General features: G+C 55.5%; 1 protein-coding gene across 1 annotated transcript; it reads left to right on the top strand.

Moving 5' to 3' along the window:
• Positions 1-1,937: 1,937 nt before the first annotated feature.
• Positions 1,938-3,707, top strand: LOC128978374 (ectoderm-neural cortex protein 1-like). The gene has a single exon (XM_054396266.1). It carries the CDS (start codon positions 1,938-1,940, stop codon positions 3,705-3,707), a length of 1,770 nt encoding a protein of 589 aa, XP_054252241.1.
• The last annotated feature ends 7,524 nt before the right edge of the window (positions 3,708-11,231 follow it).

Raw genomic sequence — 11,231 nt, 5'->3', positions numbered from 1 at the left:
CAGACCAGTGCTAAGATGAGTTTTACAGTTCCATTCCTAGGCGGTGCCAATAATAAACGAGATGAATGCTTCAGAGGTGGCCTTGAATGATTCTGTTCCTGATAAGAGAGCAAATGTTCTTTATCTGCTTCTAGAAAGCTCAGAAGGGCACTGAGGCAACAGAGACTTTGTGCTGCATTAGCTGTAGCTCGCCCTCTGTCCCCAGCCTGCCTCCCACCACAGGATTCTGAGCAGCTGACTGCAGCCATGGGAATGCCTCTTTGGAACAGTTCTGCTGAGTCCGTGCCCTGCTTGTGCTCCCTGCTTGTGCAAGGCAGGGTGGTGTACATCCTATGTCCAGGAAGCTTAACCTTTTCTTCTGTGATGTTTTTTGTCACAGACAAGGGAAATGATCTGCCTGTGTTCAAAGAGCAGAGTGAGGTCTTGCTATGCTCTGTCCTTGCTGATTGTCAAGACCTCACCCTCTGCAGTGTCCCAGCTGACGCCTTCCTGGCTGTGCTTGGGATCTGGTGCCAGGTTCACAGTGTTTGGTACAACTCAGAGGTGTTACCCGTTAGAGACTTCTTCTCCTTCCTCTACGCAGGCTTCAGATCTTGTTCCTGAGCAAGTGCAGCGCTCTGGTCCTGCTGCCTGGGGGCAGCCCTGTCCTGTCACCAGCTGCAATTTAGTGGTGTTTTTATATTTATTTAACCTCATTAAAACTGTTCCTCCAGAACACACTTAGCATGGGACAAGGTGTCACCATAGTGATTTAAGTAACCCCGTTTTGAAACACACCCCCTCTGATGCCCAATTAGTACAACTCTAAACCCTGCTTTTAATGATAACGTAGAGAAAAGATGCAGTAAAATGGCCCAAGTGTTTGATTCTTCTAGCTTCCAATTTTATACCACAGGACAAGGTCATTCAGCTGTTCTCTAGAGTGGATTTGGTCCCCAGTGACACTATTTGAGCACCATTGGTGGCTGCTGACTGCCTGGGGCAGCAGTTGGTAGTTTTTGGCACACGACCTCGCACAGGCAGACCCCAGCCTCCCAAAACCTCTTTTTTTTTTTTTGTTCCATTTTCCTGCTGCAGCCACCTGCCCAGTTCCGCTTTGCGCAGGAAAAGATTTGCTGAGCAGGGACAGTTTGTTCCGGCCGTGACTTGCCTTTGTCAGCAGGCAGGGATCTAAAGGCCACAAGCAGAGGAGCTGCTGATCGCAGCTCGGGGCCCTGGTTCCCGCGTTTATGACCCTTTTATGGCCGCGTGACGCCATCGCCCGAGCTCCGGCCGGGCTTTGGGAGCGCACAGCGGCTGCACCAAGCCCTCTTCGACTGCATAAGACTTGCGGACAGAGGGAGCGGGGGAGCTGCTCCGGGCCGCGGGCACCGGCGCTGTACTGCAGAGCACCGGCTACGAGGACACCGTGAACAGGTCGGGGGGAGGGGGCGGTGCACGCGCCTGCGCAGCGCGGCTCCGGCCCCATTCACAAAGGGCTAGCGGAGCGACCGCGACCGCTGATTGGCTGCTCCCCGTGCGGGGCGGAGCCAATGGCAAGGCGGCCACGCGGCGCGGGCGGGGAGGGGTGCAGAGCAGGGAGCGGTGAGTGCCCGGGGAGCGGAGAAGCCGGGGCCGGGAGGGCAGCACCAGGGCCACGCCTCGCCCCCACGGCGCCACTGAGCCGTTCCTTGCACCGGCACTTGGGCTGCTCGCTGCCCCGCTTCGATCGGCGCTGGGCGAATGCTGCCGCTGTTGGACGAGCGCTCCGAACTTCCCTTACCGACTGGGCACCGCGTTCCCACCTCCGAGCTCCCCTTACCGGCCGGGATCCGTGTTCCCACCGTCGTGCTCTCGCTGCAGCCCTCCGGTGCGGTCGCAGCTGCCTCCCGCCGGTGCCGGCTCAGCGGGGCTCTCGGTGCTGACTACGGTTCTCCCTGCAGCGCAGCCACAGCACCATGTCCGTCAGCAGCCACGAGAATCGGAAGTCCCGCTCAAGCTCGGGCTCCATGAACATTCAGCTCTTCCACAAGCCGGGCCACGCCGACAGCCTCCTGACGCAGCTGAACCTGCTCCGCAAGCGGCGGCTCTTCACCGACGTGGTGCTGCGTGCCGGGCACCAGGCCTTCCCCTGCCACCGCGCCGTGCTGGCCGCCTGCAGCCGCTACTTCGACGCCATGTTCAGCGGTGGCCTCAAAGAGAGCAGAGACGCTGAAGTCAACTTCCACGACTCCCTGCACCCCGAGGTGCTGGAGCTGCTGCTGGACTATGCCTATTCGTCCCGGGTGCTGATTAACGAGGAGAATGCAGAGTCCCTGCTGGAGGCTGGGGACATGCTGCAATTCCAGGACATTCGGGATGCTTCGGCTGACTTTCTGGAGAAGAACCTCTGTCCTGGGAACTGTCTGAACATGCTGCTGCTGTCCGATGCCCACTGCTGCGAACGGCTGCTGGAGCTGTCCTGGAGGATGGCATTGGCCAACTTCACCTTGCTCTGCAAGACCGAAGACTTCCTCCGGCTGCCCAAGGAAAAGCTGCTGGAGCTGGTGGAGAGTGAAGAGCTGGAGGTGGAGGATGAGACGCTGGTCTATGAAGCCGTTATGGGTTGGATCCGCTACGATTTGCCTCGGCGCCACGAGGATCTGCCAGAGCTGCTGCGCTCGGTCCGCCTGGCCCTGCTGCCTGAGGCCTACCTGCGGACACAGGTGGCCTGTGAGAAACTCGTGACCAGCCACAAGCTGGGAGAGGAGATTGTGGCTGATGCTGTGCGCTGCAAGATGAAGATCCTGCAAAACGATGGCTTTGTGACCGGGTGCTGTGCCCGGCCCCGCAAGATCAGCCAGGCCCTGCTGCTGCTGGGGGGCCAGACCTTCATGTGTGACAAGATCTATGTCCTGGACCAGAAATCCAGCGAGATCATTCCTGGTGCTGACATCCCCAGCCCCCGCAAGGAGTGCAGTGCCTGTGCCATCGGCTGCAAGGTTTACATCACTGGTGGCAAGGGTTCTGAGCATGGCGCTTCCAGGGACGTCTGGGTGTACGACACCCTGCACGACGAGTGGGCCAAGGCTGCCCCTATGCTGGTGGCGCGGTTTGGCCATGGCTCGGCTGAACTGGACCACTGCCTGTATGTGGTGGGAGGTCACACAGCCATGAGTGGAGCCTTCCCGGCTTCTCCCTCTGTCTCCCTCAAGCAAGTGGAGCACTATGACCCACAGCTAGACAAATGGTCCCTGGTGGCTCCACTGCGAGAAGGTGTGAGCAATGCTGCCGTGGTAGGAGCCAAGATGAAGCTGTTTGTCTTTGGTGGCACCAGCGCCAACCAGGAGAAGCTGCCCAAGGTGCAGTGCTTCGACCCCTGCCAGAACCGCTGGATGGTGCCCACCAGCTGCCCCCAGCCCTGGCGGTATACAGCTGCCGCCGTGGTGGGCAGCCACATCATCGTCATCGGGGGGGACACAGAGTTCTCTGCCAGCTCTGCCTACCGCTTCCACAGTGACACCTACCAGTGGTCCAAGTTTGGGGATGTCACGGCTAAGCGCATCAGCTGCCGTGCTGTGGCCTCAGGGAACAGACTGTATGTGGTGGGAGGCTACTGCGGGGCGCAGCGCTGCAAGACACTGGACTGCTATGACCCTGCGTCTGACACCTGGAGCAGCATCACTACCGTGCCTTACTCCCTCATCCCCACTGCCTTCGTCAGCACCTGGAGGTACCTCTCTGCGTGAGCCCCTGGGGTAGGCAGGCATCTGCAAGGTGAAGAAGTTGTGGATCTCTCTGTGACTTTGTGCTGCTCCTGAGGGGAGGTGCGGGTGGAGCTGGCCTGGAGTTGTCCTAGGGAGCAGCCTTGTGTGAACACCAGCTTCAGAGATGTGCTTCCAGACTTCTGGTTTGGGACTGAAGACCCTGCAAGGAGACAGAACTTCTCTTTAGGTGCTGAACTGCTGCAGGGAGATCCTCAGTATAAATATTAGGAGCCTAAAGCTGGCATCCCAGCCCTCCACTGAGCCTTGGCCTGCACAGAGTCTGGGAATGCTGAGGGGGATTGGATGTCCTCCCTCCTGCAGCAGGCTGGGGGTGCAGGGCTGTGTGGCTGGCAGGCTGCCTGCAGGAGCAGGGACAGACTGCATGGTGCCACAGGGGACCAGCTGCTGCTTTTAGCACAGCCTGCTACTGGTGCCATGGGTAAGTTGCTGGGGGAGCCCAGACCTCTTGTGAGACGTGAGGGCTGCGAGCTGGTGCCAGAACAAGATTGTAGCTGGGATTTGGTCCCAGCATGGTTGGTAATTGCTTTTGTAAGACAAGCCCTGCCTGCATATAAACACACGGTTTCTCTGCTTCTAACTACTCTTTGGTGTTCCTTTCAGGCCATTTTTTTGTCCTGCTACACAACACTTAACTCCTTTGCAATTTGCAGCTGGAATGAAACCTTTCTAAAGGCTCTTGGCAGCGAAGGTGCCAGTGGATCACAGATCCCAGCAGGGGATTTTCTTTTCCCCTTGTGAGAGATGCTGTGCCCAGGTGGATGTGGTTCATGTAATAAGGCTTCCTCCCATGCTTCAGAGGCCTGGGTCCAGAGGGAAGCAAGCAGACACCTCACCAAGGTAACAGCCTTGGAGGTTTCAAGGCCTGGGCAGTGTTCTTGGATTTGCTGCACACTGGTCTCACAACAGCGTTTTTGCACTGCAGGCTGCTCTTGCCCATGCCCTGCTCCAGACATGGGCACTAGGAGCACCCCCCCACATACACATCAGCAAGGCTGTGCCCTGGATGCCAGCTCCTGTGTGGATCTTGGGCAGCATCAGCAGGGCTGAGGGCAGCCTCTGAGCCACTTCTCTAAATCCTCTTCCTTCAGGGCAGAGAGGGGATGAGCATGGAGGGAAATCCTTGGGTTGGCAGCTTGGACTGTCCCCTGAGATGGCAGAAGGCTGCCAAATATTCTCCTAACTCCTGTGCTCTCAGCAGGAGCTGGAGGGATATTTTTTACTTCTGTCATTGAATGTTGTGGGTTAAGTGATACTTATTAAAGGACAAAGGAAGCTTCTAAGTTAACTTGCATCAGGCTCTGGACTGCTCTGCTGTGACCCTGCATGTGGGCAGCAGCAGAGGCCTGAAACATTGAACAGGTGACAGTGCTTTGCCCATGGGCTGGTTCTGTACTTTGGGGGTTTTATGCAACCATTTGTGTTTATTACTCAGCCTGGAGCTGCTTCAATAAATTCAAGTAAAATCCATCGTGTCCCTTGCCTGCTCTGCTTGCTTAAGCTGCATGTTTTCCAGCCCATCCTTGAGATATTGCTGAACAGAGTAGCCAAGAATATTCCCTGCTTGAGCCCAGACCTCCATTGACTGCTGAGGGAGAACTTGGGAAGCTCAGGTTTGGTCCTGTCTTCTAGCTTTGAAGGACACAAAGCTGTTTAGAAGTTCAAAGGTGAAGCTGTTCTCTGCTCTTACCTGGTCACCCTCTGCAGGGCTGCATTTTCTCACTGCCAGAGGGAATGGAGGGAAGTGCTGCCATGTCTGCCCTGCAGCTCTGGGCCCTTCTGCAGGTGTGTGGAGGTGGGGTGTGTGTGTGTGTGTGTGTGTGTGTGTCAGTGGCTGGGACGGAAAAGCTCCTTTAGGGGTGGGCGTTACGAGGCAGGAATCAGGATGGTCAGAGGAAGCACCCAACTGTCTCACCACAGCTGCAAGGTTTGGTGTGATCCATTGTTCACTTCCAGAGTTAAATAAATCAGTGTCACAACCTTTCCTAGCTGCTAGCACAGGCAAGAACTGGCAAGACTGGGAGGAAGAGAGCTGCCCTGCTGCCAGTGGCTGAAGCAGACAAACTGACTTCATTTCCATCCTGTTTGCCTCTCTCATTTCCAGCCCCCAGGCTGGGCCTATTTTCACTCACCCTGGCTGTGCTCTAGGGCTTGTGGAATCCCAGGGGAGGCTTCTGCACCAGGCTGCAGGGAGATGAGCCCAGAGATGCTCTGCAAGTGCAGCCTGGAGCACCACTGGGCTTGGCAGCCCCTGCCTGAGCACCACTGGACAGCAGCACAGAATCATTCAGGTGGGAAAAGATCTGCAAAGTCCATGCAGCCCAATCCGTAAGACCACCCAGCAGCAGGAGCGTGGGGCAGCTCCCAGCTGGGCCATGCCTCACACACGAGTGCAGGCAGGCAAACGAGCTTGCAGCCCAGGGAAAAAGCCACAGCACAGGACTAGAGGTCAGCAGGAAGCATCTGCAAATCCCACTGGAGAGCTGGGAGCTGCTTCACCTTTATTCTACCTACAGCTGCTCCTGAAGGTTGGACAAAGTCCGACTTTGCTCAGTGAGGCAGAGGAGTAGAGGTTCCACTCAGGGCCCTCTGAGCAGCAGCTGTTTTATTTATGCTGCCAAGCAATAAAATTTGGCTCCCAGCCACATCTGTCCTCAGCAGGGCTGGTGAGGAGCAGCTGAGGGACCTGGGGTTGCTTCATCTGGAGAAGGGGAGGCTGAGGGGAGACCTGGTGGTGGTGCTGGGTGGATGGCTGGACTGGATGATCTCAGAAGGTTTTTCCAATGAAACCAGTTCTTGATTCTGTGATTATCTTCCCCATTTCAAACAGAGCTAACCACCTCTAAGGCAAGTCACACTGCAGGCACACATGGGCTCGGCTGCTCCACACTGGCTCCTCACTGCTTGGCAACAAAGGCAGCCAGAGCTGCGTTTTTGCCTTCATCCTCCTCCACCTGGCAGGAAGCCCTGTGCTGTGCTGTCCCTCCAGCTCCACCTCGTCCTGGCAGGAACCAGGGGAGCACCCTTGGGGAAAGCTCACCACCTTCTCTTGCATGCTTGATGTCATCCCCAGACCTGTTTTCCCAGTTTGTGGTTTCCATGCATCAATGCAGCTGCTGCTTCAGTGCTTCACCTGAAGATGTAGGCACATTGGGCTTCAGGTGAATATGGTTTAGAGGTTAACTTGGTTGCTGGGACAGAAATCCTTCTGAATTAGCAAAATTCATTTAGAATCTCAGCACAGGTCAGAGCCAGGTCTCTCCTCCTAGCCCAGAGTCCTGTGTTGCAGCTGCACCCCTCCAGCTAGACCCCAGCCCACAACCACATCTGAGGAGGCAACACACGTGAGCAGCGCTGGGCTCCAAGCATGGCCTTGCTCTCCTGTGGGATGTTTCTCTGCTCATGCAAAGCGGAGAATTGTATGGTATTCAGGCTACCATGGCCAGAGAAAGGCAGCAGCAGACTAAGCCACATGGCCTGCATGGAACCCCCCAGACAAAGCAACCCCTTCTCTGTTTGAGCCTCCTGTGCACAGGACACTGTCCCTGAGCCAAAGGCCGACAGCTTCAAGAAGGTTTGACTTTTATCCTCTGCCAAATCTCACGGGCCCAGAAGCAGCAAACAATAAAGGCACCAGACGAGGACAGCGCCCCCCCCACTCCCCCCCAGCCCTTGTCTGCTGAGCCTTGGGCTGGCCCCACGGCTGGACTGAGAAATTAAACTGGATTTGAGTCACAGGGCTGAGGAAAGAGGAAGGCAGAGCAGGGCACATTCCCACTGCTCCTTCCTGCTCTTTGTCCTCCAGCATCTGCGGTGCTGATGGAACTCAGCCGCCTGCATGGGAACCATCAGCCCTGTCTCACCCACATGAAAGAGGAAGGTTTAGCATGAAGCTGGTCACTGCCCATGGCCTCAGAATGATTCATCCCAGCAGCAGGAATGCACTCTGGGTTTCAGGTTAATTAGCTGAGATCTGAGAGGGAATCAAGGCAGGGTGGAGCTGCTTCGGTACTGCTGAGAGCAGCTCCACAGTCTGAAGGCACCGTCCCGAGGTCACATCCTGCCTGCGACAAATACCTGTGCCTCACCCAGGAGCAGCAGCCCTGGCAATGGCACCGACAGCCGAGGTATCTGCCTCTCCTTAGCCTGTCTTCTTTCTCTCTCTCCAGAGCTGCTCTGGGGCTGCCCTGTGCCATGCACCACCGTTGGGACTTTATGAGGAAGCAACTCCCCGAGGCTGGAGCTGGAAGCTCTGCAGCAGCCAGGGGTGACAGGATGGTGCTGGGAGCGAGGTGCCAAGCTGGCACGAGCAGCTGGGATAAAGTTTCTATTTTTGTGATACTTGTTCCAAAGGAGAAGTGATGCTGCCTGGGACAGAGCCAGGCATGCCTCAGACTGTGTGTGTGAACCTCAGCTCCTTGGTGCAGGCTCCACTCTCTGGGTGTGGAACTCAGACACTGGAGAGCTTGCCTCACTGGCACGAGTGGCAGCTGTGGGTATCCTCCACTTAACACCTCCACTCTGCCTTTTCCTTGGGAAAGCATCAAGGAGTTGCTCATACAGAGCCCCAAAGCTGCTTGCAGGCAGTGAAACATCTCCCTGTGAGGACAGCTGAGGGACCTGGGGCTTGGAGCTTGGAGCAGAGGAGCCTGAGGGCTGCTCTCATTGCTGGTGATAAAGATGTGCCCGGCTGGAGCCAGGCTCTGCTCAGAGATGTCCAAGGACAGGACAAGGGGCACTGGGGGCAAGCTGGACCAGAGGAGGTGGCCACGAATATAGAAGGGAAAACTTTGTCACTGTGAGGGTGTTGGAGCTCTGGAGCAGCTGCCCAGAGAGGTTGCGGAGTCTCCTCTGGAGACTTTCAAACCCACCTGGATGTGTGCCTGGGTGACCTGCCCTCGGTGACCCTGCTCTCCCACCCCCCACCACTCAGGGTAGTTCTGTCCAGGGCACAAAACAGAAGCAGAGGAGCTGTGGCTGCTGCTGTGACCTTTGCTGGCAGAAGGAAATGGGCACCAATCACAGATGATGGATGGAGGCAGACAGATTTTAATTTTTTTTTTTTTTTATTGCTAGAAGTTGGTTTCAGTCCTATTGCAGCTCTGAAATCCTTCAGTGGAGAAACACTGCAATCATTGTAAAAATCATCACTTGGTGTGCTGAGATCAGGTCTGCAGTTAAGAGTGCACAACCCAACAGAATGAACACTGCCCCCTCAGAGTATGGACACTGAGCCAGCCCTGGCCCAACTACTTTACAGATCAGACAAAGACTACAGAGGTGTTGCTACACCAGTACCAACAGGAACTATTTACACTGTTTACACCCTAACAAAAACAAACCAAAACACTTCCCCAACAGAATGGTCGATTCACCATGGACCATGATTATTTATTACATCTTTACAGTGCAAGGCCTAGAGACCAGACCTAAGCCGAGGGAGCATCCAGAGAGCTCCCAGCCCTGCGCAAGGTGCGGGCAGCTGTGCCAACAGGAGCCACTTGGTGAGAGGTTTCCTGCCAGGTACAGAAATGGAACTGGAAAGAAAACTTTGCCTAAAGTGCTCCAATTTCCTTCAGTACAAAAATATAAAAAACTGAGCTATAAACATGGCACAAATGGTGGGAACCAGAGCTCACAGGAGTGGTGTCTGGCGAATGATGGTAACCAAGAGAGCTGCCAGGGGGCACAGAGGAGGTGCTGGGTCTGGCTGGGGAGGAGAGCGGGGAAGGGGCTTTACTTTTCCCTGGGCAGCAGGAAGGTCAGGTGAGGGCAGCACGTCTGTAACCTGGCATCAGGTTTGTTTCTTGTAAAGAGGAGAAGTGCTGGGGAAGACAACAAAATGCTCCAAATTCCCTTGCAGGGGCACAACACACAGGGATTCCACTGAGCAGCACCAGGGGAGCCTGGGCTCCAATTCTGCAGAGCTGAAGTGAAACAAACATTTTGTAACCCTTTCTAGTGAGCTTCAGCTTCCACTGCAAATGCAAAAGACAAACACCACGTTCCATGCACACAGGATCACCTGACTATTAGAAAGACAAAAGTGCCCACAGATCACTGAGCATCACTCCTGCCTCTGCAGGAGTGCCACAGGGATGCTGACTCTCCTGCCCCTATGGGTAGGGACTGGCGAGCTCGACTTGAGGGACGACGATGCAGACAGCACAGCTGAAAGCCAGGAAAAGCACTGAAAGCAGGGCAGGGCAGCTGTGCCTGCTGCTAGCCAAGGTGGAGGCATCCTGTCTGAAACACCAAGGGCAGCATTCCAGACGGGAAGGGCAGAGAAAGCATCCTGGACGCTGGCTGGGACAGGAACTCAAAGCCAAAGCAGCAGCCGCTGCAGGGTGACACCACAACAGTGCAGGACAAAGACAGCGCGCAGGGCTGACACCGAGCTAAGCAGGCAGCACTTCAGAGCCTGGGCTGTGATGTCCTTCATACCCCGGCTCAGAAAGGAGCCCAAAGACACCTGAAGGCAGAGAATTTTGAACCAATCCTCAGGTATCGCTGAAAATGGAGCTTCTACCTAGAGTAGATGTGGAAGGGAAAGGCCAGGGCTGGGAATCAGCAGCAGGTTCCCAGCCCAGGACACAGCAGTGCTTTGCAGGTTGGTTTTCCTAGAGAGGCCCAAACCACTTCACTCACCTGGAGTGATCCACTAACAGCTCAGGTTCTGTTTGGCAGCAGGGATGCCTCATTACCCTTCACTTGCTTCCCTCAGCCTTCCACTGAAAACTGCACCACACTCTGGTGAGGCAAACTCCACACCAGCAATGAGAGGTGGCAGTGTCAACCAGCTCCAGAACCTCCTCCCCACTGGCATGGAAGCCACAGGAACCCCCAGCCTGGCACCCCAGTAGGTCTGACCCAAGTGAAAGGAGCTGCAGCTTCTGCTGGGGGTGAAAACTTCTGCTACAGCTGGTTGCAGCTTGGACATGTGGAGTGAGGGCAGACAATGACTCTGGAGGCAATTTCTCAGTAACAGATTGAAGATTCGTATTCCAGGGAGCTTTTGGGATGTTGAACCAGCAGCTTGTAATGGTCCTGAGTCCACCTGCTAACAGCCAGACATCATCTGAAGCATTGGTGAGGGCAGGGATGAAACAGTTCTGGTTGAGTTGAAGTACTACAGGAAAGGAGCCCTCACTGCTGACTTTTCCTCTCTAGATGCCACTGATCTGAGCTCATGCACTGCACAGCAGAAGGAAAGGAGCCCAGTAAGTCCCTTCAGTTCACAGAGCACTCTCAGACCCCACCAGAGGCACAAAATTAAATGAAATAAATATTTCCCAAAATTGTTTTCCAAACACCCAGAGACATTCCTCTGGCTGAGGTGCTTTGTTCCACTGCTGTAACCTCACTTCAGGCTACAGCTCCTAAAAACTGCTGATTTAAGGCATGGAGCTTGCACTAGGGATGCAGCAGGAAGGAGAAAACACACTGAGCACTGCTGCTGCTCCCTGAATCTTCACCAGAGGAGCCACA

This window comes from Indicator indicator, chromosome 36 (genome assembly GCF_027791375.1).
Source record: "Indicator indicator isolate 239-I01 chromosome 36, UM_Iind_1.1, whole genome shotgun sequence".
Taxonomy (NCBI): domain Eukaryota; kingdom Metazoa; phylum Chordata; class Aves; order Piciformes; family Indicatoridae; genus Indicator; species Indicator indicator.
The sequence above is the reverse complement of the archived record's forward strand: the minus strand, read 5'-3'. Positions and strand labels throughout refer to the sequence as shown.